The following is a 27,097-nucleotide window of genomic DNA, read 5'->3' as shown; positions in this document are numbered from 1 at the left end:
AAAAAAAAAAAAAAAAAAAAAAGAATCCGCCTGCCAATGCAGGGGACACGGGTTCGAGCCCTGGTCTGGGAATATCCCACATGCTGCGGAACAGCTAAGCCCATGCACCACAGCTGCTGAGCCTGACCTCTAGAGCCTGCAAGCCACAACTGCTGAGCCCATGTGCCATAACTACTGAGCACATGTGCCACAACTACTGAAACCCTCACACCTAGAGCCTGTGCTCAGCAACAAGAGATGCCACCGCAATGAGAAGCCTGCGCACCACAACGAAGAGCAGCCCCCACTTTGCCGCAACTAGAGACAGCCTGCACACAGCAACGAAGACCCAACACAGCCATAAATGAATGAATGAATGAATGAATGAATGAATGAATGAATGAATAAATAAATAAATAAATAAAAATAAAATAAATGGAAAAAAAACAAAAAGAACGTATATATTTCCAAAAACCTAGAATAGGTGGTACATCAGACTCAAATCAGTTGTAGTTGTAAACAGCAGCATTCATGCAGACATATTCATGGCAGTAAAACTGGAAACTAGCAATAAAGAAAGAGAAATAACCCACCTAATTTTAAAAAAAACTTTAAATAGCCCTTGGTTTAAGTACAAAATCAAAGCAGAACTCACGGACTCCTCGGAACGGGCTCGGTGAGGTCTGAGGCCGAGGTGGAGCCCACTCAGCTGTTCGGGGAAGCCCAGAGCCCTGGGGAGCAGCCTAGTCTGTCTTCCTCCTCACACCTTTCCTGGGGGCTCCTGCCTGGGGTCAGCGGTCAGTGGCCTGGCCCCTGAGGAGGGTCTGGCCCTCCCTCCGCCCACCGTGGCAGGTGTCCTCTCCTGTCTTCGGCTGCCTCCCCCTGTGTTATCGTCCTGTCTCTGTGTGGGTGGGGGCTGCAGGGACCGAGGGGGGCCATCTCTCCACAAGGCACCTCTTTTCTCTGGACCGGACCGGAGCTGGCCTGTTGTCCTCCCCTGGGGAAGACTCCTGTCTTTTCACTTCCCACCACCCGCCCCCAGTCTGTTGGGTTGGGTTGAAATCTATAGATTTAACTTCAGCTGTTACTATTTGTGTTAGGTTTTGGGTGCCTTTCTTAGAAAACAAGAGAGTTGGGAGAGGAACAGACGGCTTGGATTGTGATTCTGTTCACGCGGGGGTCTGCGCCTCCTGGCCCCCCTCCCTCCCTGGAGGTGTGGTGCCCGCGCAGGTCCCTCTCTTGGGCCGTCTCTGGTTTATGGGGAACGTGCTCAGGTCCCAACTGAGGTGCAGCTCAGGTCCCAACTGAGGTGCAGCTCAGTGAGAGAGAAGCCCTGGACTCTGTCTTCCGTCTGGGTGCCTGGGAGGGGCTGGAGCGGGTGCCCCGCTTAGCGTGGAAAGGGCATCCTGGGCGCCAGGGAGGGGACTTGGTCCAATCTGAGTTTCCGTCTCACTCTCTTTTTCTTTCTTAACTTGGACCTTTTGGGGTTTTCTCTCTATCTTTGAAGTTCTGAAATGCCTCTAGGCTGGAGCATTGGTCACTGACTTGATGAGCCCTTTCACATGGGAGACATTTCTCAGGGAAACTTCTTATTCTGTTCTTTTGGTTTGTCTGTTTTTCTTGGTATAACGTATGTATAGTAAAGTGCGTAAAATATACCAGCCTTAAGTGAATTGCTTGATTAACGTGTATGACTTAAGGCCTGGGCTCAGATCATGGTTGAGCATGTTTCTTTTACCCCAGGAAGCTCCCCACTGTCGATTAGTTTTACTTGGTTTTCTACTTCAGACAATGACAATCACAGAGAATGTCCTTTTGGTGTGTGTATATCAGCAGTTTGTTTACTGCCATGTAGGATTTCATTTGTGAATATACCACAACTTATTTATCTGCTTTTCCTATCCATGGACGTTTGGCATCTCCAATTTTGGCTGCCTTGTGTGTTCTTTTTTTTTAAAATACTTTTTTACATTCTTTATTTTTAACATTTATTTTATTTTTTGGGGCTGCATTGGGTCTTAGTTGTGGCACGCGGGATCTTTGTTGAGGTGTGCAGGATCTTTCTTTGTGGTGCTTGGGCTCTTTGTTGCGGCGCTGGACTTCTCTCTAGTTGTGGCACGTGGGATCTGTAGTTTGCAGCACATGGGCTCTGTAGTTTGCGGCACATGGGCTCTCTCGTTGAGGTGCATGAGTTCAGTAGTTGTGCCGTGAGGGCTTAGTTGCCCCGCGGCACGTGGGATGTTAATTCTCTGACCAGGGATCTACCCGAGTCCCCTGCATTGGAAGGCAGATTCTTTACCACTGGTTTCCTTTGCTGTGCAAAAGCTTGTAAGTTTGATTAGGTCCCATTTGTTTATTTTTGTTTTTATTTCTATTGCCTTGGGAGACTGACCTAAGAAAACAATGGTACAATTTACGTCAGAGAATGTTTTGACTATGATCTCTTCTAGGAGTTTTATGGTGTCATGTCCTTTATTTATTTATTTATTTATTTGGTTGTGCCGGGTCTTAGTTGTGGCAGGCGGGCTCCTTAGTTGCAGCTCTCGGGCTCCTTAGTTGCGGCTCGCCAGCTCCTTGGTTGCAGCATGCAGGCTCCTTAGCTGTGGCATGCAAACTCTTAGTTGTGGCATGCATGTGGCATCTAGTTCCCTAACTAGGAATCAAACCCAGGCCCCCTGCATTGGGAGCATGGAGTCTTAACCACTGCACCACCAGGAAAGTCCCTGTGGTGTCATGTATTATGTTTAAGTCTTTAAGCCATTTTGAGTTTATTTTTGTGTATGGTGTGAGTGTGTGTTCTAACTTCATTGATTTACATGCATCTGTCCAACTTTCCCAGCACCACTTGCTGAAGAGACTGTCTTTTTCCCATTTTATATTCTTGCCTCCTTTGTCGAAGATTAATTGACTGTAGGTGTATGGGTTTATTTCTGGGCTCTCTATTGTGTTCCACTGATCTGTAAGTCTGTTTGTACCAATACCACACCTTTTTTTTTTTTTTTTTTTTTTTTTTGCGGTACGCAGGCCTCTCACTGCTGTGGCCTCTCCCATTGCGGAGCACAGGCCCCGGACGCACAGGCCCAGCGGCCATGGCTCACGGGCCCAGCCGCTCCGCGGCATGCGGGATTCTCCCAGACCGGGGCACGAACCCGTGTCCCCTGCATTGGCAGGCGGACTCTCAACCACTGCGCCACCAGGGAAGCCCTACCACACCATTTTGATTACCGTAGCTTTGCCGTATTGTCTGAAGTCTGGGAGAGTTATGCCTCCTGCTGTGTTTTTTTCCTCAGGATTGCTTTGGCAATTCTGGGTCTTTTATGGTTTCATAAAAATTTTGGGGTTATTTGTTCCTGTTCTGTGAAAAATGTCATGGGTATTTTGATAGGGTTCACATTAAATCTGTAGATTGCTTTGGATAGTATTGCCATTTTAACAATATTAATTCTTCCAATCCAAGAGCATGGGATATCTTTCCATTTCTTTGAATCCTCTTTAATTTCCTTTATTAATGCTTTATAGTTCTCAGCATATAAGTCTGTTACCTCCTTGATCAGGTTTATTCCTAGGTGTATATATATATATATATATATATATATATATATATATATAGGGTTTTTTTGGTGTTATTTCAAAAGGTATTGTTTTTTTACATTCCTTTTCTGATATTTCATTGTTGGTGTAAAGAAATGCAGCCAATTTTTGAATGTTGGTCTTGTATTGTGCTACTTTGCTGAATTCATTTATTAGGTCTAGTAGTTTTTGTGTGGAGTCCTTAGGGTTTTCTATATATAGTATCCTGTCATCTGCATGTATTGACAGTTTTACCTCTTCCCTTCCAGTTTGGATACGTTTTATTTCTTTTTCTTGTCTGATTGCTGTGGCTAGGACTTCCAATACTACATTGAATAGAAGTGGTGAGAGTGGGCATCCTTGTCTTGTTTGAGATTTTAGCAGGAAGGCTTTTAGCTTTTCACTGTTGAGTATTATATTGGCTGTGGGTTTGTCATAAATGGCTTTTATTATGTTGAGATATGTTCCCTCTATTCCCACTTTGGTAAGAGTTTTTATCATGAATGGATGTTGAATCATGTCAGATGCTTTTTCTGCATCATTTGAGATGACCATGTGGTTTTGGACTTTTCTTTTGTTAATGTGGTGTATTACATTGATTGATTTGTGAATGTTGAACCATCCTTGTGAACTTGGGATAAATCCCACTTGGTCATGGTGTATGATCTTTTTTATGTGTTATTGGATTCGGTTTGATAATATTTTGTTGAGAATTTTTGCATCTGTGTTCATCAAAGATATTGGCTTGTCATTTTCTTTTTTGGTGGTGTCTTTGTCTGGTTTTGGTATCAGGGTGATGGTGGCTTCATAGAATGTCTTTGGGAGTGTTCCCTCCTCTTTATTCTTTTGGAAGAGTTTGAGAAGGATTGGTATAAATTCATCTTTGTATGTTTGGTAGAATTTGCTTGTGAAGCCATCTGGTCCTGGACTTTTGTTTGTAGGGAGGTTTTTGTTTTGTTTTTTTAACAGATTCTATTTCACTTCTAGTGATTGGTCTGTTCAAATCATCTATTTCTTCTTGATTCAGTTTTGGTGGGCAGTATGTTTCTAGAAAGTTGTTCATTTCTTCTAGGTTGTCAAATTTGTTGGTGTATAATTGTTCATAGTATTCTCTTATTTTTTTTTTGTATTTCTGCAGTGTCAGTTGAGATTTCTCCTTTTTCATTTCTTATTATGTTTATCTGGGTTCTCTTTTCTTCTTGGTGAGCCTGGCCAGAGGTTTGCCAATTGTGTTTACCCTTTTAAAGAAGCAGCTCTTGGTTTTACTGATTTTTTTTCCTATTTTTTTAAATCTCTATCTCATTTATTTCCTCCATGATCTTTATTATTTCCTTCCTTCTGCTGACTTTAGGTTTTGTTTGTTCTTCTTTTTCTAATTCTTTTAGGTGGTAGGTTAGGTTGTTTACTTGAGACTTTTCTTATTTTTTGATGAAGGCCTGTATTGCTATGAACTTCCCTCTAAGAATTGCTTATGCTGTATCCCATAGATTTTGTATGGTTGTGCTTTCATTGTTGTCTGTCTTAAGGTATTTGTAGCACGTTATTTAGTCTTCTGTAGTCTTTTTTTTCCTCATTTCTTTCCTGTGGTTGATGTCTAGTTTCATTGGCATGTTGGTCAGAGAAGACGCTTGAAATAATTCCTGTAGTTCTAAATTTGTTGAGGTTAGTTTTGTGCCCTAGTATGTGGTCAGTCCTAGAGAGTGTTCCATGTACGTTTGAAAAGAATGTGTATTCTGGTGGGTTTTTTTTGGATGTAATGTCCTGAAAGTATCAATTAAGTCTAACTGTTGTATTATTTAGGACCTCTGTTGCCTTATTGATTCTCTGTCTGGAAGATCTGTCCATTGGGTGAGTGGGATGTTAAAGTCTTCTACTATTATTGTCCTATCCTGTCTGCCTTTATCTCTGTTAGTATTTGTTTTATGTATTTGGGTGCTCCTATATTAGGTGCATATATGTTGATGAGTGTAAAATCCTTTTCTTGTATTGATCCTTTTATCATTATATGGTGTCCTTTATCTTTCCTTATGGCCTTTGTTTTAAAGTCTATTTTGTCTGATATGAATAGTGTGACTCCCGCTTTCTTGTCATTTCAGTTTGCACGAAATATCTTTTTCCATCCCCTCACTTCCATCCCCTCACTTTCAATCTGTGTGTGTCCTTTGCCCTAAAGTGGGTCTCTTGTAGGCAGTGTGTTATAGGCTCATGTTTTTTTAAAAAATAAATAAATTTATTTATTTATTTATTTTTGGCTGTGTTGGGTCTTTGTTGCTGCGCATGGGCTTTCTCTAGTTGTGGTGAGCGGGGGCTACTCTTTGTTGTGGTGTGTGAGTTTCTTATTTTGGTGGCTTCTCTTGCTGCAGAGCACAGGCTCTAGGTTCATGGGCTTCAGTAGTTGTGGCACATGGGCTTAGTAGTTGTGGCTTGCGGGCTCTAGAGCACAGGCTCAGTAGCTGTGGCTCACGGGCTTAGTTGCTTCGCGGCATGTGGGATCTTCCCGGACCAGGGCTCGAACCCGTGTCCCCTGCATTGGCAGGCGGATTCCTAACCACTGCGCCACCAGGGAAGCCTGGCTCTTGTTTTTTTCTCCAGTCTGCCACTCTGTGTCTTTTGATTGGAGCATTCAGTCTATTGACATTTAAGGTAATTATTGATACATATGTATTTATTGCCATTTCAGACCTTGTTTTGCAGTTGATTCTTTGTTTCTTCTTTGTTCCTTTCTTTTTGTTTTTCTTTTTGTGGTTTGATGATTTCCTTTCATGCTTGTGTTCTTTTTGGTTTTCGTGAATCTGTTGTATATTTTTGATTTGTGGTTGCCCTGTTTTTCAAGTGTGTCAGCGCCTTCTTATATCTGCTTGCTTTAGACTGATAGTCATATAGGCTTAAACACATTCCCAAAAAAAAGATAAAGAAAAAGAATCTGCATTTTCTTACTGTCCTTCCCCACATTTTATGATTTTGATGTCCCTTTTTACATCTTCATGTTTATCCTTTTGCTGTTCCTTGTGTCTATCATTGCTTTCACAAATAGGTTTTTTTTTCTTTTTGATCTGTTTACTGGATTATTTAAGTGATTTACTGTCCAACTGTGATTTCCTCTTTCCTATATCTTCTTGCTTCTTTTCTATTTAGAGATGACCTTTCAATATTTCTTTCAGGATAGGTTTAGTAATTGCTGTATTCTTTTCATTTTTGCTTGTCTGAGAAATTCTTTATTTTTCCTATTCTAAATGATAATCTTGCTGGGTAGAGTATTCTACAGTAGGTTGCAGAGTTTTTTCTTTCAAGACTTTGAATGTATTTTACCACTCCCTTCTGGCCTGCAGTGTTTCTGCAGAGAAATTAGCTGATAGCCTTACGGGAGTTCCCTTGTAATTAACTCTTTGTTTTTCTCTTGCTGCCTTTAGAATCCTCTCTTTATCTTTACATTTGTCATTTTAATTATAATATTTCTTAGTATAGGTCTGTTTGGGTTCATCTTGTTTGGGACCCTCTATACTTCCTGAATCTGGATATCTGTTTCCTGCTCTAGGTTTGTGAATTTCTCAGCCATAATTTCATCAAACACATTCTCAATCCCCCTTTCTCTTCTCCTTCTGGAATCCCTAGTATGTGTAGATTGGCCTGCTTTATATTATCCCATATGTCTCTTATATTGCTTTCATTTTTTTTGTTTGGCTTTCTGTCTGCTGATTTGATTGGGTAATTTCCACTATTCTGTCTTCCAGGTCACTTATTCTTTCTTCTGCATTATTCATTCTGCTTTTCTGCCTTTAGCTCAGCTTTTGTCTCAGCAAATGAATTTTCTAATTTTTCTTTGCTCCTCTTTATAGTTCTAGTTCCTTTTTACAGTAATCTGCATTTCTGTCAATAGCCTTTCTTAATTCTTTCAGTATTTTCATTACTGACTTTTTGAACCTGGTGTCTGTTAGACTGAAGAGGTTTCCCTGTTTGTTCTTTCAGGGGAATTCTCTTGGTCTTTTAAATGAGAGTGCTTCCTCTGCCAATTCATTTTGTTTATGTTTCTCTTACTCTGTGAGTTTAGGAGAAACAAATATCTACTGTAGTCTCAGAGGGCTATTTATATGCCGGAGCGTCTCTGTGTAGCTTGTGTGGGTTTAATATTTTTTTGGCATGAGGGCTGTTCTTGGTTTGGATGCTTGCTGTCTCCTTCTTCAGCATGTGCTGGCCTTTATCCCCTTGATAGGGGCGTGCAGGTGCATGGCCCATGTGCATGCTCCCAAGGGGGCGGGGCAGCAGTTGGCTTCTGGTCATGGGTCCCTGGTGGAGGCAGCTGGCTGCAAGTACTCTGGGGAGATGGGGCAGTGGTTGGCACCGGGTTGAGGGACCCTTGGCAGTGGTGGGCTGCCAACGCTCTGGGAAGGTGGGGGCAGTGACCTGCACCTGCTCACAGGACCCTCGGCAGCGCTGGCCCGCACTGCCTCTGAAGTCTGAGATGGCAGCAGCGACTAGCGCCCGCCCCTGGAGCTCTTGCAGGCGGTGCCCTGCTGCGTGAGAGCATGGAGAAAGAAGCTCCTATGGTGGGCCTGTTCCTCTCCTTGTGTGCCCCCCAACAGCGGCGCCCTGCCTCTCTGGCGGGCCCAGGCTTCTTCCTGGACTCCCTCATTTGTGGCGCACCACACCCCAGCCCCCTCAGGCTGTCTTCGTGCAGCCAAGCCCGGTCCTCTCCCCAGGGTCTGACCTCCAAAGCCCAAGCCTCAGCACCCAGCCCCTGCCGGCCCCAGTGGACGGGTGTCTCAGACTGTGGAGAGCCTGTCGGCACCGATCCTCTGTGCAGGTCTCTCTCTGCTCTGCGCTCCCCTCTGTCCTGACAGATCTCCCCACCAGTGAGGGGACTTCCCATGTGTGGAAAGCTTTCCTCTTTCACAGCTCCCTCCCAGGGCAAGGTCCTGTCCTGATTCCTTTCTCTCTTTTTTTTTTTCCCTTTTTTTTTGTCCTACCCAGTTACGTGGAGATTTTCTTGCCCTTTTGGAGGTCTGCGGTCTTCTGCCAGCATTCAGTAGATGTTCTGTGAGAGTTTCACAGGTAGATGTATTTTTTATTTTTTATTTAAAAAAATTTTTTGCCGCACCTCGCAGCATGTGGGATCTCAGTTCCCTGACCAGGGATCGAACCTGCGCCCCCTGCCGTGGAAGCGCAGAGTCTTAACCACTGGACCGCCAGGGAAGCTCCTGTAGATGTATTTTTGATGTATCTGTGGGGGGTGCGCTCCGTGTCCTACTTCTCCACCATCTTGATCTGCTGCCTCGAGGTTTGCATTTTTCACTGTGGAGATCCAGTTGTTACAACACCATTTATCAAGGGGACCATTCTTTCCTAGTCAATTGCATTGGTCCATTTTCCATAAATAAAGTGACCATAGACAGAGGAGTCAATTCCAGACTCTGGTAAGGCACCACAGACACACTCTTTAACTGCTGTCAGTTGGTCTGTCTGTCCTGAGCTAGTGCTACATTGTCCTGATTACTGGGCATTGCAGTGAAAACGTGGTAGTGTAAGTTCTCCAGCTTTGTTGTTGTTCTTCGAGATCGTCTTGGCTATTCTAGCTCCTTTGCGTTTCAAAATAAATGTTAGAATCAGCTTGTTGGTTTCCAAGAGGAAACTTGCCGGTTTTTTGATTGGGATTGCATCGAATCTATAGATCAATTTGCAGAGAATTGTTTCATTTACTTATGAAATCTAATAGTTTATAAAGTCTCTCCTTCATTAACACTCATGTGGTCTGGGACTAGACATTATTGCTTCTTTCTTTCCCGTCTTTATGGTCATCATTTATTTTCAGGGCTTTGTTACATTTTTATTGCTGTGTGTTGCTACGCTCTCCAGTGAGGTGCTGAGTAGAATGGTGGGATTGGGTGTTCTTGTCTGATTCCTGACAGTGATGGGAAGTGGTCAGTATTTCTCTGTTACTGAGAATGATGTTAGCATTTTGTCACATGCTTCTTTGTATTATTGAAATGGTTATATATTTTTTGTGTTTATTTTGTTATTGTAATTAATTACACTGATTGCTTTTGTGAATGTGAAGCTCACCCCACATTTCTGGAATAAATCTCATTGGGTCTCGATGCATTGTTCTTTTTTTGTTCTCTGTAAGAGCTATGTGTGATTTACCTGTTTCTTTAAATGTGTGGAATAATTTACTAGTGAAGCCATCTGGGCTTTGAGTTTTCCTTGTAAGGAGATTTTAATTACAGATACATTTCTTTAACAGGACAATTTTAAATAGGATTTTACTGGGACCACTTAGATTTTCTATTTCTTCTTGTCAGTTTTGGTAAGATGTGCTTTTCAATTTAATATCTGTTTCAGTAATTCAAATTCAGATTTTTTGTCATAGTCTTTCATAATATTCTCTTATGCTTTTAATGTGTTTCCTAGATTTTTAGTGATGTTCTCCTTTTATTCCTGACATCAGTAATTTATGCTTTATCCCTTTTTTTCTTGATTTATCTTGCTAGGAATTCATTAATTTAGCAATTGTGTTAATCTTTTCAAAGAGTGAATTTGGCTTTGTTGATCTGCTGTCTGTTTGCTATTTGATTGGGCTCTGTTCTTTATTATTCCCTTTCTTCCACATCTTCTGTGTAGTTCATTATTTTTTGGCTTCTTAAGTTGGAAACTTCATCAGTTTTTCAGGCTTTCTTTTTCTAATATTTGCATTTAAGCTGTACATTTCTCTAAGCTTTGGTCTAGCTGTAACCTCCAAGTTTTGAGATAGCTATTTCTTTGTTTTTTGTTGTTGTTGTTGTTGAAGTATAGTTGATTTACCATGTTGTGTTAGAGATAGCTATTTCTCCTTTTAGTTCTGTGGGGGTTTTTTTAAGTTTTTATTTAAAATAGTGTCAGACTTGCAGACTTACAGCAGAGTTGCATATATAGCACCCTGAGCATTCCGGTCCCCAGTTTTCCCATTAACGCAGACATGGTCCATAACCTTGGCACAGTGATCCATGCTGAGAAGGTGTGGCACGTGGCACAGGGCTGCTGACGACACTGCACACCTGGCTCCCCGTCCCCGTCTGCCCACTCATGCCCTCTTTGCTTCAGGGTCCAGTCAGGGCTCCTGGGCTGCGTGTAGCCTCGCCTTCCATAGTCTCCTCCCATCTGTGACAGTTTCTCCCAACCTGGACACATTGGAAGAGTCCTGGGTGGGTGTTTTATAGAAGGTTCCTCAGTTTGAGTTTGCTGTGGATTCTGGGAGGAGATCCCACAGAGACGTGGCGCCTTTCTCTTTGCCCCATAGCAGGGCTACCTCAGGTCATGTGACTTGTCACTGGTGATGTTGGCCTAGATCACTGCCAGGGTCCTCCACAAAATGTCTCATGTGTTCCCTTTTTTATTTTTTTGTGGTACGCGGGCCTCTCACTGTTGTGGCCTCTCCCGTTGCGGAGCACAGGCTCCGGATGTGCAGGCTCAGCGGCCATGGTGCACGGGCCCAGCTGCTCCGCAGCATGTGGGATCTTCCCGGGCTGGGGCACGAACCTGTGTCCCCTGCATCGACAGGCGGACTCTCAACCACTGCGCCACCAGGGAAGCCCTCACGTGTTTCTTTTCCATCCTCTGTCCCTTAGAAGCAAGTCACTGAGTCCAGCCGCACTCAGACAGGGGAGGGAAACTGAGTCCACCTCCCTGGGGAGGGGGGATGTTAACGTGCACGTTACTGGAAGATTGCAGGGAGGAACTTGTGGCTGTGCAATACCCGCTTCTCCTTGAAGTCTCGCCTGCTGCTCCCAGTGGCCCTCAGCAGTTCTTTCCTGCAGCAGCGCCTTTTGTGCTAAGGCCCTCATCTCTGCACCATTTGAGTCTTCGGAATTCTGTCAGGTAGCTTTGTCCCTTTCTTGTTAGTTCTGTCAAGTTTTACTTTGTATGTTTTGAAGGTAAGTTATTAAGTCCATACTGTTGCCCACCTTCAAATACAACAGCCAGTTATGTTACCAGCAACATGAGCTTACTCAGGAGAGGCAGGGGAATTGCAGTTCGGGACCCGCAAGCTATGGCAAACCACAGGCAAGTCCTGCAACGATGGAGAGGAGCCTTCCTTTATGGGGGGGGGCGCGGGGGGAGGAGGAAGTTGGGCGGGGCTGCTTTGAAGGTTTTCCAGTCTCCATTGGAGGAAATTGAGAGTTGAGGGTACGGCAGTTTCTCATTGGCTGGGCTGTTGCTGGGCCGGGAGAAAATCTTCCTTCCGCTTCCCGGGGCAGCACCAGCTTCTTCCTGCCCAGAAGCGCAAAGCAAGCTGGGAAGGAGGGCCTGGTGTGGGAGCGCCCCCTTCAGGGCTTCCTGCCTCCGTTTTAAGCGAGGTTGCCTTTATTAATTTCCACACTGTAGGACTGTTATTTCTTCCGGTGGTGTTCATATGTCCTTATCCCATGCCCTCTTTATTTCTAATAATCCTTCTTGCCTAGAAGTCTGCTCCCTGTCTGCAGGGAGAGGCCTGCCCATGTCAGCTGTGAGCCTCCCTCTGTGGTTTGTCACCTGACAGCTGCCCTTCTCCTTTGGGGCTGCATTCTGGGAGGGTCCCTTCCTCCAACTCCTAGCTCTCTTTTTATTTTTATTTAATTAATTAATTAATTTATTTATTTATAACTATTTTATTTACTTATTTTTGGCTGTGTTGGGTCTTCGTTGCTGCACTTGGGCTTTCTCCATTTGTGGTGAGCGGGGGCTCCTCTTCGTCACCGTGGGTGGGCTTCTCGCTGCGGTAGCTTCTCTTGTTGCAGAGCACGGGCTCTAGGCGCACGGGCTTCAGTAGTTGTGGCTCGTGGGCTCTAGAGCACAGGCTCAGTGGTTGTGGCACATGGGCTTAGTTGCTCCGCTGCATGTGGGATCTTCCCAGACCAGGGCTCGAACCCGTGTCCCCTGCATTGGCAGGCGGATTCTTAACTGCTGTGCCACCAAGGAAGCCCCGGACTGTGTCTTTTTAATTACAGCCTATTCATACATTTCTATGAATTGACATCTTTCTAATATTTTGAGGTTATGATGGGGCTTGCAAAGCTCTCTTCTGTTAGCAGTCTGCTTGTGGAGCTTGGTGTTTCTCTCTCTTCATGTTGGCGTTTTCTACAGATTCTCAGTTGTTAGTTCATGTTTATACGAATGTGGGTCTTAAATTGAACTCTTTACATCTGTAGCCCACCTGGGGCACCCATTGGCTTCTGAGTGCCCCTGGATGTGATCATGGGAGTGGCTTCTAGTGTGTCGCTGCATGGGGACGGGTGTGACATGCTAGTGCACCGTGAGTCGGGCCAGCTGCACAGGCCCGGCTGGCCCTGTGAAGGTCCTTCCGGCCCGAGGGAGGCTTCCGGGGGAAGCCCTGTGGTGTCGTGGCTTAGCTTCTTGAGCTGGGCCAGGTTAGACCCTCCTTCCACATGTTCCCGGGGCACTTGCCTGCCCGCGTGCTGCTCTGTGTTCATTCTCGTGCTGTCTGCCGTCACCACAGTCCTGGAAGGATGCTGTTTGGCCACCGTCTCGAAGGGAGAAGCAGGCCTTATTTTTACAAAATGTCAAAAATTTGAACACCCTATGTGCTAGTGCGTTGCCTTTTTGCATTCATTTACTATTCCAAGGAGAGGAAGCTGTGGTTGGTTAATCAGGAGTCTGTTTTACATGAGTTTGCATTTGTTAATACCATCTTCGTGCATTTAAAAGCTGTGCACACGCCTGTGCCATATGACTCGTTCAGTCTGCCAACTGTGCTGCTGAACTTGCGTGAAATAAAAACTCATTTGGGGGGTGGGGAGTAACTGCCGGTGGGTGCAGGGTTTCCTTTTGGGTGATGAAAATGCACCCAAGTGTGGTAAGGGCCGCACAACTCTGTGAGCGTACGAAACCACTCGCCTGTAAACACTTTAAGTGGGCAAATGTTACAGTACGTGAGTTATATCGCAATAGAGATGTTATAACTTACTGTAATAACTTCAAGCCCCCCAGGCTGCTGGGGGGGCCCTGGCCCGTGGTGTGGTGGGTGGGGTGGGTCCTGGCCTCTGTGAGCTCCTCTGGGGAGCACCTCTCTCTCACCTTCCGTTGTGGGAGCTCCCAAACGCGCACCGAGGAGCTGGCTGGGAGCGAGCCCCCGGCATGAGCAGGTCTCATGTCAGCCGCCCCGTTTACCTCTGAGCTGGCTGGGCTGCGGGGTGGACCGCGTTTGTCCGTCTGGCGTGTCTGGTGTGAGAGCATGCAGTGCTGACGGGGAGCCAGTGCCCAGCCTTCCTGTCTTCCTGTCCAGACGGTCAGTGTGTCGGCTGTTCCCCGGCCTCGGCTCTGGCGCGGTGAGCGCGGTCCCTCGTCACTTCAGCCTGACCAGAGGCCTCAGAGTTGCGCGGGCTCCAGGCGAGCTTTGCGGGGGGTCAAGAGAGCAGGGCCACAAAGGGCAAGGATGCTTCTGGGACGTGCTGACTGCCTGATGCCATGGTCGTCAGGCCCGTCCCTTGGCTGCCAGCCTGCATGCCTGTGGCCAGCTCCCCGGGGCGCTGGCTCCCGGGTGCCCACCTTTGGCCGGCGGTCAGTGTTGGCGTGTGTGGGGTGTGGGGGCCAGACCGTTAGCGGACGAGGCTGGAGGAGACACCACACCGCCCTCGCTTCCCTGAGCCCATGGTCCTTGTCAAAGAGTGCAGCAGAATCGGCTCTTAGCTCTCTGTGGGCGAAGCAGAGGTCCCCGTCCCAGTGTAGGGCAGCCTTCGCCAGAGGAGAGAGGGTCTCGGGTGCCAAGGACACTGGGTGGAACTGGAGTCTGTGCTGGGACCTGTCTGCCCGCCGTGCCAACACGGCACATGGAGGTGGGTGTGGGCTGGGCCTGGAGCAGAGACGTAGGAAGCTGTGGATGCTCCGGCTCACGAGGGCAACGTGCTGCCGCGTGCTGGATGGCCCACGATGACCCGCTGGTGTGTGGGCAGCATGTCTGCTTCCTCTTTTGCTGCTGTCTTTTGGCCCATAGCTTCTGAGAAGGCCTTGCTTCAGGAAGAGGTGTGGACGCAGACTGTGGCCCGGGTCAGCTGACATCCTGGCCGTGCGAGGGTCTGCGCCCCTCCCTCCCCGAATCTGCCTGTGCTGCCCGTGGCCTCACCGAGGCTGGCGTGGGGGCCTTAGGGAAGGCTGGGTGGGCGTGACCCACCCCCTGGCCGTGGGAGCAGGAGGCAGAGCCTGGGGAGCTCACCCACGGGGAGAGGGCGTTTGAGGTTGAGTGTGTGGAACTTGCTGGCCATATTGTTTAATGGTGTTCAGCACCAGGCTGGCCGGCCAGCACAGAGCCCTTTCCAGACACACTGAGCTCAGGGCCCTTGAGAAGGGCCCTTGCCCCCTGGGCCTGGACCTGATGCCACTCCAGCCTGGAGGAGAGCGTCTCACAGCACGTGAAATAATAGGAAATTTGCATCCAGTGTCCATACATAAAATTTTACTGGAACCCATGCAAAAAGTGAACTTCAAAGTGTAAAAGGAAAAGGGTAAATCTTCACTCTCCATCTCAAATTGCTGAGGTGGTCGTGTGACCCTTTTATTTTTAACAAAGTTGTCAGTTAATGGACAGTTGGGAACCCGCGGTAACGTTTCATGTTGTGTCCTAGGGAGGCGTCAGATCCATCATCTGGGGAACCAGCTGCAGCTGAACCAACACTGCCTGGACACAGCCTTCAACTTCTTCAAGATGGCCGTGAGCAAGCACCTGACCCGTGGCCGGAAGATGGCCCACGTGATCGCGGCCTGCCTCTACCTGGTGTGCCGGACGGAAGGCACCCCGCGTATCCTTTGGTCTGGGGGCCTCTTGGAGGACCCGTCTTGGCTCTTGATCAGCCTCCCTCTGCTGTCGGAATCTGTGTCCCAGTAGCTTAGTGTTTGTGTTTAATTGGAGCGCCGTGTTGGATTAACCGTCTGGACGGATCCGAGACTTTCAGAGACTGAGGAGCTGGGCAGCTGGGTGCCCGCCCCCCTCGGCCCCTGGGGAGGACTCTTCAGCACCCTCCTGCGGTTGGCCAGTTGTAGCCAGGCCGGTGTCCCGAGGGGCTGCTGACCTCGTCCCCTCCTCCCCAGCCTCGCCTCCTCCGAGAGCACGGTCCTCTGCTCGCCCCTTGTGCCTGGACGCTGGGGCACTCTCGGCTGCCCTGCAGGCGTTGGCGTGCGTCGGAACTCTGTCCATCGCGCCTTCCCGAAGAGGGCCTTCTGGGCTGCCCGGCCCCGCCTTCTGGGGCTTCCTGGCCCCGCCTTCTGGGCTTCCTGGCCCCGCCTTCCGGGCATTCTGGCCCCGCCTTCCGGGCTTCCTGGCCCCGCCTTCCGGGCGTTCTGGCCCCGCCTTCCGGGCGTTCTGGCCCCTCCACTGGGCCTCTGCTCTCGCTGCCTCCTCGAGTCTCTTCTCCCCTCGCCTCTCCTTGCAGGACCCACGCTCCTGGCCCTGTGTCCTCGTCTTATGTGACAGCACGTGCCCCGTGGCTTCTGAGAACGGGCGCCTCTGAGCATCTGACCTCTTGTGGTCTTCCTTCTGCCCAAGCTTTGGGGATAGTCTGGCAGGATTCTGGGTTGCAGATTGGTCTCCCCAGCACGTGGACAGTGGTGCCCATAGTCTTCCTGCGTCCCGTGCGCCTGTGGAACAGTCGGATGCCCTGGTTCTGGGTCCTCTGTGTGGGACGGCTGCAGTGCTCTCCGGGCTGTAGCACCTCCTGATTGTCTTCAGGCTCAGAGGTCCACGTGCCGTGCCCCCAGCGGCCCTTCCCCCGTGGCCTCCCGTCTCCGGCTTCTGGAGTCACTGTGGCTTCTCCCTTTATGTCTTCTTTGTTCACTCTACTGCCCTGCTGACCTGTCTTCTGGTCTCCTTTCCTGTTTCCCACTTACTTACCTTCTGCTTTGGGAGAGTTTATCTTCCAGCCAGGCCTGCGTTTCTGCTGTCATGGTTTGAGCTGGAGCAGCTCCGTGTTCTCCGCACCCTTCCTTGTGAGGCGGCCCTGCGAGGCTCTCGTGGGAGCGGTGGCCTCTTTGAGCTCTCTCCTCCCCTGCTGTTGCTTCCGTGTGCCGCGCAGGCTTTCTTCGATGGCGGGTGGCCTGGCCGTCGCTCCCGTTTGCATGGAGTGCTGGAAGGGCCCTGGAGACAGTGTGCGTGGGTGGGCGACCCTCAATATCAGAATCTTTCATTAAAATGTCTTTCAGTTTTTGAAAGGTACCGTTTCAGCATAAAAGGAGCGTTTGTTGCTTGAAGGGATGAAACTGCGCGCCCTGGCGGCCCCACGAGGTGGCGCAGTGGAGCTCCGTCCGTGGTCACCGCCTTGCCCCGGGCGAGGCCTGCCCCGGCCTGGCTCAGGCGGGGTGGGGAGCCGGGGGGCTGCAGGGAGGTGCGGGCGCTCGGGTCAGGGCCCCGCTCTGCCTGCTCAGCGTGGCCCGGGCCGGAGCCGGAGCCGCGGAGGCCGCAGGGGCGGTCGGGGCGCCTACACAGGTGTACGGGCGGGCGGAGCTCTGGAGACGCTGCCGCTCCGGTCCCTGCCTCGCGCTCCTCCCGCCCCCCTGGGGCGAAGGGGCGGGCACGTCGTCCGGGGTCCAGACCTGGCCCCGCCCCCGGGGGGAGGAGAGTGAGCGGGGCCCAGCAGCCCCGCCCCTCCCGCCCACAGCAGCCCCCGCTCGCCTACACCCTAGGGGTGGGTGCCTCCCACACGGTGGAGCGGCGTGCCGCCTGCAGAGGAACGTGACCCTGGACGCGGCGCCCCGTGGAGGAGCCGCACTGGAGGCCGCACGTTGTGTGGCTCCCTGAATACCAAACGTCCAGATGAGGCAGATCCAGACAGAGCAGATCCGTGGGTGCCGGGGACTGGGGGTGGTGACGCGGGGGGGGTTGGGGGGGTTTCTTTTTAAGGGATAAAACTGTCCTGAAGTTAGATTATGGTGGTGTTTGCATAGCTCTGTAAATAGACTAAGAACCATTGCAGTGTACACGTTGAACAGGTGCATTTGTGGCCCTGACTTTGACCTTGTGAAGCTGTTAAAGATGAGACAGCGGAGTGCGGGGAGTCCAGCGCTCTGGCTGGGGGGCCTGCCGGTGGTCCCCTCAGGATGGCCGTTTGGGGGCGGCGGGGGGGCACACGTGTGACACGGTTCTCTCTGTCTTCTTCTGGTTGACGGCACTCCCCTGCCCCCATCCCCCAGCGGCGTCCCCAGACTTGCCCTGGCCAGGCCTGGGCTCCCACCCGCTTCCTGCGCCTTCACCCTCCCGGCCGCCTGGCTTGCTGTGTCCACCGCCGCCAGTGCCACCTCCTTTCCTTTCGTGTAAATTCCGAGCCCCTAGAGCGCACCTGAAGGCTTCATTCACTCTCCTCTCCTTGCCCCAGGCTGCCCTGCTGTCTCTGCTGCCTGGGGCTGCACCGGCCCTGCAGACAGCGCCTCCCCTCCGCGCCACCCCGCCCCGCGCCCCGACCCACAGAGGGTAAAGCCCTCGCCCGGGCAGGCTGAGGAGAGATCTGCTCTCTAGACCGTCCGTCCCTGTGTGGGCATTTGGCAGAAACTTTCAGGCTGTGAGCAGACACCCCTGTTGCTGCCAGGCCGGTGACCCAGCCAGCGCGTCTTCCCGAGCTGTGTGTCCAGATTGTTACTGCAGCTTTTAAAAGATTTATTTATTTATGTATTTTAAAATATTTATTTATTTATTATTTATCTGTTATGGCTGTACCAGGTCTTAGTTGCAGCACGTGGGATCTTCTGTGTGGCATGTGGGATCTAGTAGCGTCATGCGGACTCTTAGTCGTGGCATGCATGCGGGATCTAGTTCCCAGAGCAGGGATCGAACCCGAGCCCCCTGCATTGGGAGCGTAGAGTCTTAACTACTGGACCACTAGGGAATCCCCCCCCCCTTTTTTTTTAACATAAACCATCTTCAAAGTCCCTATTGAATTTGTTACAATATTGCTTCTGTTTTATGTTTTGATTTTTTTGGCCTTGAGGCATGTGGGATCTTAGCTCCCTGACCAGGGATTGAACCCGCACTCCCTGCATTTGAAGGCGAAGTCTTAACCACTGGACTGCCGGGGAAGTTATTTATTTATTTATTTATTTATTTATTTGGTCGCACCGTGTCTTAGTTGTGGCAGGCGTGCTCCTTAGTTGTGGCTCGTGGGCTCCTTAGTTGTGGCTTGCCAGCTCCTTAGTTGCAGCACGTGGGCTCCTTAGTTGTGGCATGTGAACGTTTAGTTGTGGCATGCATGTGGGATCTAGTTCCAGGACCAGAGATCGAACCCGGGCCCCCTGCACTGGGAGCGTGGAGCTTTAGCCGCTGCGCCACCAGGGAAGTCCCATCGCAGCTTTTCGTGAGACACATCCATGGGAGGTGTGTCTTTGCCCACAGCTAGTTTTTAAGTCTTTGGTATTTACTGGGTGCCAGCTGAGCTGCTAGCAGGCCTGTGTATGAGCAGGTGAGCCCTAGCAGTGGTCTAGGCCAGGAGGCTGCTGTCACCTGTCACCCTTTCTGTGTAGAGCGTGCCCGCGGCCACAGCCGTGTCCTGCCCACCGCGACCTTCAGATCTTCTTCTCTCCCAGGCTTAGACGCCTGGGGTCTTGTTAACAGCGGGTTCTGGTCTGCAGATCTGGGCGGGGGGTGGGGGGGGCTTCCAGACTGAGCTTCAGTCCCTCTCCTCAGGTTCACCTGGGGATCTTCTTTCTTGGTGGGCAGTGCAGCTGGGGACTCCCTTCTCCCCAGCCTACCATTACCTGCTTCTCTCCGCCCCTCCCCCTCTGCTTCCCTTCCCAGGGACAACCTAAGAATTGAAGAGAATTTTTTTTTTAGTAGATTTATTTATTTATTTTTAAATTTTTGGCTGCATCAGGTCTTCGTTGCTGCTCATGGGCTTTCTCTAGTTGCGGCGAGCGGGGGCTACTCTTTGTTGTGGTGCGCGGGCCTCTCATGGCAGTGGCTTCTCCCGTTGTGGAGCACGGGCTCTAGGCGTGCAGGCCTCAGTAGTTGTGGCCCATGGGCTTAGCCGCTCTTCAGCATGTGGGATCTTGCTGGACCAGGGCTCGAACCCGTGTCCCCTGCATTGGCAGGCGGATTCTCAACCACTGCGCCACCAGGGAAGCCCTAAATAGACTTTATTTTTAAGAGCAGTTTTAGGTTCACAGTGAAATTGAGAGGAGGGTACAGAGATTTCCCATAGCCCCCAGTCCCCACACGTGCACAGCATCACCCAGGATGGACATCCTCTAGAGCGGTGCATTGTTACCAGTGGTGAACCCACAGTGACACCTCATCATCACCCAGAGTCCATGGTTTGTTTACCTTGGGGCTTACTCTTGGTGTTGTACATTACGTGGGTTTGGGCGAATGTATAATACGATGTTATGTATCTATGGTATCATGCAGAGAGTATGTGGTCAAAAGAAGGCCTCAGGGTGGCTGATTAGCATTTATCAGCAGGCCCTCAGCATCACTGGGCACAAGAGGAAGTTGCAGATTCAAACCCACGACAGGCAGACATGGAGAGGACCGCCCAGTGTTGGCCAGCCTCGGGCCTCTGGAGCTCTGTGACCTGCTGGCCAGTGTGTCCTGCCTGCCAGCATCCAGTGATGCTGAGCATGGGCACACCCTGCGGTCCAGCAGGCACGTCCTGGGCCGAGGCCGGGGCTGGGCATCTGCATGGAAGGTAGCCTCCCCGTCCTGGCTGCCCTCCAGCTCTCGGCAGTATCTTTTTTTTTTTTTTTTTTTTTTTTTTTTTTTGCTGTACACGGGCCTCTCACTGTTGTGGCCTCTCCCATTGCGGAGCACAGGCTCCGGACGCGCAGGCTCAGCGGCCATGGCTCACGGGCCCAGCCGCTCTGTGGCATGTGGGATCCTCCCGGACCGGGGCACGAACCTGCGTCCCCTGCATCAGCTGGCGGACTCTCAACCACTGCGCCACCAGGGAAGCCCTCGGCGGTATCTTTTGATGATGATGTTATATCTAAAAATACAAAATTCAGTGTGTAGTCTTACTAATTGAACTTTGGGATCTCTTGTTTTCTTTTTCTTTTTAAAAAAATTTTATTCATTTATTTATTTTTGGCTGCGTTGGGTCTTCGTTGCTGCATGCGAACTTTCTCCAGTTGTGGCTAGCAGGGGCTGCTCTTCTTTGCGGTGTGTGGGCTTCTCATTGCGGTGGCTTCTCTTGTTGCAGAGCATGGGCTCTAGGCGCACGGGCTTCAGTCATTATGGCATGCGGGCTCAGTAGTTGTGGCTTGCGGGCTCTAGAGTGCAGGCTCAGTAGTTGTGGCGCATGGGCTTAGTTGCTCTGTGGCATGTGGGATCTTCCCAGACCAGGGCTCAAACCCGTGTCCCCTGCATTGGCAGGCAGATTCTTAACCACTGAGCCACCAGGGAAGCCCTCTTGTTTTGTTTTCTTAATGTATACAGTTGTGTCTGCTGCCAGTTTTAGTTGCTCCCTTCTGATCTGTATGCCTGTCATGTGTTTCTCTTGGCTGTCTGCACGCCTGTGGTGCCCTGTGGGGGGTGAAGGGGTGAAGGGGGGCGGGGCGTCCTTGGCTCTGTCCTGGCTCCGGAGAGCGTTTCCAGCCCTTTGCCTTAGACGTCTGCTCTAAGATGCCTTTATCAGGTAACAGGTTGGAGGTGTTTCCTTTTTCCTAATTGCCAGGAGCTTTTATAGTGAAGGGTGTTGAGTCGTCTATGTATGTATTGGTATGATCATCATGTGGGGTTTCTCCCCTTAATCTGCACCGAGGTGAATTACACTGACTGATTTTTTTTTGGGGGGGGCGCCATGCCTCGCGGCTTTCAGGATCTTAGTTCCACGACCAGGGATCCAACCTGGGCCCCCTGCAGAGGGAGCTTGGAGTCCTAACCATTGGACCACCACACTGACTGATTTTTAAGGTTAAACCACCCTTTCATACCCAGATGTGGTCATGCCAAGTTACCCTCTCCAGGTATTGCTGATATTTGGGTGGAGCTGTGCGGGTGGCCTGTGTTCTTGCAGTGTCCTCGTCAACTGGGTGTGTCGCAGTCGTGCTTTTGCCCCAGCACCGCTGGGAGGTGCCCCCTCGTGCTCTGCACCCTGGGCAGTCCAGCAGTGACCAGTACTGTTGCCTCTTGAAACGTTTGGGAAAACTCACAGTGAAGCCGTCGGGGCCTTTAGCTTTCTTTGTGGTAAGATCGTACTTGTGGCTTCAATTTCTATAGTAGATGTGGAACTATCCAGCCTTTCTGCTTCTCATTCCAGTTTTGCTAGGTTGTATTTTGCAAAGGCTTTGTCTGTGTCACTTCAGAGACCAGATGTATCAGAGTAAAGTTATCCTTAACATTCCCGGTTTCTCTTTTGTGTCTGCGGCACTTGTAGTGACGACCCCTCTGTCATGTCTTGTGTTTGTAATTTTGCCTTTTTTTTCTTTGATCCATGTTGCTAGGGGGTTGCCAGTTTTATTAGTCTTTTCTTTGGTAATGGCTTTGTTGAGATGAAATTCACCCGTTATGTTGTGCAAGTCACTGGTTTTCAGTTACATGCACACAAGTGTGCAGCCATCACCACAGTCAACGCTAGAGCATTGTCACCGCCTCAGAAAGCGTGTCTCTCATGCCACCAGTCCTAAACAAGCAGCAGTCTGCTTTCTGCCACTCTCTGTTTGCCTGTTCTGGACATTTCATGTAAGTGGAATCATATAAGCTATCATTGGAGCTCTATGTTTAACTGTGTGAGGCACTGCTGGACTGTTTTCCAAAGCAGCTGGACCATTTTGCATTCCTGCCAGCAGTGTACGAGGGTTCCAGTTTCTCTACAGCCTCACCAGCGCTTTTATCAGCCTTCTTAAAGAACCAGACTTTTGCTTTGTTGTTTATCTGTATTGTATGTTTATTTTATATTTCACTGATTTATTTTATTATTTCTTTCCTTCTAGTTTCTTTCGATTTAATTTACTATTTTCAGCTTTCTTAGGTTCTTGATTTTCATTTTTTCTGTTTCTCCTAATATAAGCATTTGAGACTATAAATTTCTCTCTAGGCAGGTTTTAATTACATCACACAGTTTTGATGTGTCACATTTTTACTATGATCAGTTCAAAATATTTTCTAATTTCCATTTTTATTTCTTTTAGATATTAAGTCATTTAGAAGTGTACCACTTGTTTTGAAAACAGTTGGGAGTTTTCTAGTTATCTCTGTATTATCAGTTTCTAGTATAATCCCATTGTGGTCAGAGGACAAACACTGAACGATTTCCCTTTTTTCCCAGTGTGCTGAGATTTGATTTACAGCTCAGTGCATGGTCTATTTTGGTGGCCGCGTCATGTGCACTTCAAAGGAATGGGTATCTGCACCTGTTGGGTGGAGCGGTCTATAAATGTCCATTAGGTCAAGATGGTTAGTCCTGTTCAAATCATCCTTACCGATTTTTCCGTCCCCTTGTTCTAAAGAAGAGTGTTAAAACTCCCACTGCAGATGTGGACTTATCTACTTTTCCTTTTATCTTGTTGGTTTCCCATTATATTCTTTTTTTTTAAATAAATTTATTTATTTTATTATATTTATTTTTTGTTCTTTTTGGCTGCGTTGGGTCTTCATTGCTGTGTGTGGGCTTTTCTCTAGTTGTGGCGAGCGGGGGCTACTCTTCCTGCGGTGCATGGGCTTCTCATTGCCGTGGCTTCTCTTGTTGTGGAGCACGGGCTCTAGGCGCGTGAGCTTCAGTAGTTGTGGCTTGCGGGTTCTAGAGCTCAGGCCCAGTAGTTGTGGCTCATGGGCTTAGTTGCTCCACGGCATGTGGGATCTTCCTGGACCAGGGCTCGAACCTGTGTCCCTTGCATTGGCAGGTGGATTCTTAACCACTGTGCCACCAGGGAAGTCCTCCCATTATATTCTGATGCTGTGTTAAGAGGATACAGATTCAGGATTCTGTATCTTCCTGGTGGAAATGACGCTTAACGTTATAAAATGTCCCTCTTTATCACCAAATGCTTTTCCCCTTAAATTGTACTGTGTTGGGTGTTAGTATAACTATACCCGCTTTCTTTTGCTGAGTATGTGCGTGGTCTGTCTTTTCCCATATTTTAAAATTCAATCCTTCATGATATATTTGATATATGTTTCTTATAAGCAGCATATAATTGCTACTGAACCAAACTTAGGTCCACTTGCCCACACGCAGTAAAGCCAACCTACTGACACTGGTTGTGGTGAAGGAAAGTGCAGGGTTTATTGCAGGCGCCAAGTAAGGAGTCCAAGAGGCTAATGCTCAAAAGAGCCTAACTCCCCAGAGGCTTTCAGGGAAAGGTTTTTAAAGACAGAGTGGGGGAAGGGGTTGTGGGGAGCGTGATCAGCTCATGGACGCTCTTCTGATTGGTTGGTGGAGAGCTAGTCGGGAGTCAACGTCCTCAGCCTTCTGGTTCCGACTGGTCTGTGGTCTCCGTGCTTGTGGGCAGCATGCAGTTAACTTCTTCCACCTGGTGGGGGTTTCAGTATCTGCAAAACAGCTCAAAGGACGTGGCTCAGAGCAGTATGTCTCACCCTTCAGGAGGAACTAAATAAAGGTCCTTGACTTTGTTTAATGGCTAAACTATTATTATTTTGACTTGCTTGACTGTTTTCCTTTCTTTCTGCAATTTTTTTCACTGCTCTGGTTAAATTTATTCTTTGACTAAAGTTTTTCTACAGACAAAAGGCAGGTGGAGGGCTTGGGTGAGGTGGAGGAGTCCTGTTCTGGGAAGGCCCCATAGGGTCCTGCTCAGTTACATAATTATGTGTATTTGTCTATTTTTTCTTTTTTTTTTTTTTTTTGCGGTATGCGGGCCTCTCACTGTTGTGGCCTCTCCCATTGCGGAGCACAGGCTCCGGACGCGCAGGCTCAGTGGCCATGGCTCACGGGCCCAGCCGCTCCGCGGCATGTGAGATCTTCCCGGACCGGGGCACAAACCCGTGTCCCCTGCATCGGCAGGCCGACTCTCAACCACTGCGCCACTAGGGAAGCCCGAGTCTTAAGGTATTTTTTATTGGAGCATTTCTTCCATTTAAATTCAGTGTGTTTATTGATATATTTGAATTTAATTCTAATATCTTACTATTTTTCTATTTGTTCTCTGCTTTCCCTTTCTTACAACCTCTTAGTCAAGTATTTCGTTAATTCTGTTTTCCTTCAAATACTTTGTTATTTATTTACTTATTACTGCTTTGGTGGTTACGCTAGAGACTGTGTCCTGTGCCCTTGACCTTAAGTTAGAAGCTGGCCTTTCCCGGCAGGACATGCTCTTCCGGGCCCTGCTAGGGGCACTTTGGGCACTGCTTCCCCAGCCATTAGTGTGTTCACTCACACCTACCCGCTCTGACCCTTTCCATTCCTGTGTTTCTGTGGTTTCATCTGGGATCATTGTCCTCTGTCTGAAAAACAGTATGCCTGCTAGGAAAAGACTCCTTCAGCTTTTGTTTATGTGAAAACATCTTTGTTTTGTCCTCATTTTGAAAGATATTTTCAGTGAGTGTGGAATTCTGGGGCAGCAGGTGTTTCTCCTGGAGCTTTACTGCTCTCATCCCGCTTCTGCCTTCCATGGTGCTGTGGAGTGGGCGTTACATCGTCTTGTCACTGTTTGAAGGTTACCATCTCTTATCACTACCTGCTTTTAAGAAATATCTTTGTCTTTCTTTCAGGAGTTTGACTCTGATGTACTTAGATGTGGTTTTCTTTGTATTTGTCCAGCTTGTTATTTGTAGAACTTCTGGAATTTGTGACTTAATGTCTTTGGTCTGTTTTGGGGAAATCTTGGGAGGTATCTTTTCAGACATAGTTTCTCTGCCGTTCTTTCTCTGTTCCCTTTCTAGGATCCCAGTTACACACACGTTAGACCCTTTCCTCATGTCTCAGGTTGTGTTGTGTATTTTCCATTCTGTTTTCTTAATTTTTCCTGTCTCTGTTTCACTCTGAATATTGTCCAGTGACCTGTCTTGAGTTCTTCTATCCTTTCCTTTGCCGTGTCTAACTGGTTGTTAAACCCATCTGTTAACTTCCTAACTTCAATGATTGTTTTACATTAGATTCTTTAGATTAGATTCCAGTTCTTTGGTAAAATTCTCCGTCTCTGCAGTTACATGAAAGCCTTTAGTAACTCCAACAGTGGGGTCATTGGTGGTTCTATTTTATTGCCTGAGGTTTCTTTTGGTTTTGGTTATGTGGTCCTGTCTGTTGTCATGCTTGGCACATTTTTATCGAAGTGCTGGATATAGTGTTTGAAAACCTGTGGCAACTGTGGGTAGTTTTGCCCCCGCAGGGGACTTGGTTTCCTCTGGCAGGTGGAGAGCTGTGGGGAGCTAGCCCGGGTCCTCACTGCACATCAGGGGGTGCGCTCGGCTCAGGACCCAGGCAGGACCTGGCAGTGCCATCACAGGGGTCCCTGCCCACCTTCTCTTCTCCAGGCTGACTGCCGCTGGCCGTGGCGTTAAGCCTCTGCGCCCTTGTGCCCGTGCGGAGCAGGAACTGACCAAGGCCTGGAGGGAGCCTGAGTGCGTGGTGTTTGGCCCACTTCTCGACGTTTGGCCCACTTCTCGACGGTTGGGTCCCTCGAGGCTGGCTGTCTTGGAAGTCTCCGACCCCTCCATTTTATCTCCCCCCCGGTGGGACTCTGTGAGCTCCAGGCTGTGGCCTTGACCTCTGCCTTGTGCCGTGGGGGCAGCCAGTGCCCTGAGGGGGAGCAGGAGCAGCTGGCAGGCCCCCTGGCACAACGGGAAGCCCTTCCTTTTCCTAGGTGGCTCCTGGCTGCCGCCATCCCCCCCCCCCCACCAAGTGCGTCCAGGCGCCGCCCTGCCTTGTCACCCAGCCCTGTAACGCCCCTTGATGCCTGCTTCACTCCCGGCCCCTTTGTGGATTGCCTCCAGGACTTGCGTGATCTCTTAGAGACTTGCATCAGGGCTCCATGTCCCTGTGCAGGTACAGCGGCACTGCCAGGAAATAACCGGTGCAGTGGGACACCAGGGAGAGGTGTCCTGGTGGCCTTTGTCCTTGGTAGGGCGTGGCTGCGAGCTCCTGCTCTAAACAGAGCTGTGGGCCGGCTCGTGAGTAACTGCCAGCTGGTGCTGGCTGCCTGGGGAAGGGCTCGCCAGAGCAGGGGGGACCCCGCGGGGTTAGAGGGTGGGCGGGTGCTGGGCAGGTCATCCTTCTCAGGGACGCCGAGGTTTGGCTCTTCAGTGCTGATGGCACCGTTGTTCTGGGACTCACTGTCTCGTGTCTGGTGCGGCCCCGGGAGGGTGCTGTGGGCCCACGTGGCTGCCCCCCTGGCCTCACTGTTTGTCCTAAAGTGTGGTGTCCACGCACACACATGACATTTCAGACCTTCTGGATGTGCAGGGGCAGTTTTTCACCTGGAGAGACACTGTATCAGATGCAGCGTAGAGGAATATCACGTTCTTTTGACCTTTAGTTCTGCCTTATTTAAATCTCTGTAAGCTTTTCCTTTGACCAAAAATGAGTCTCAGTTTAAATCGGGTCCCGTCTATGATTGTTTTCCCAGCAGTGCTATGTGGGCCCGCCAGAGCGTCTCCCGTCCCCTTGGGGCGGAGCTACTCCCAGGCCCCAGGGACCGTGGTCGCCCAGCGTGG

General features: G+C 49.4%; 1 protein-coding gene across 3 annotated transcripts in view; it reads left to right on the top strand.

Annotated features, from left to right (window-relative positions):
* BRF1 (BRF1 general transcription factor IIIB subunit) overlaps positions 1-27,097 on the top strand; it is a gene marked incomplete at its 5' end in the record, with an annotated part of 70,824 nt that overhangs the window by 11,854 nt on the left and 31,873 nt on the right. For 2 of the 3 annotated variants that reach the window (XM_079700203.1, XM_079700202.1), the window contains one exon: positions 15,138-15,311. In XM_079700203.1, coding sequence (XP_079556329.1) covers positions 15,138-15,311 — 174 coding nt within the window. Of the gene's footprint in view, positions 1-15,137; positions 15,386-27,097 lie in introns of all 3 variants that reach the window. The other variant, XM_079700201.1, reaches the window with a different exon arrangement.

The sequence above is a fragment of the Hyperoodon ampullatus genome (assembly GCF_949752795.1).
Source record: "Hyperoodon ampullatus genome assembly, chromosome: 3".
Taxonomy (NCBI): domain Eukaryota; kingdom Metazoa; phylum Chordata; class Mammalia; order Artiodactyla; family Ziphiidae; genus Hyperoodon; species Hyperoodon ampullatus.
This window is presented reverse-complemented; position numbering and strand designations above follow the sequence as displayed.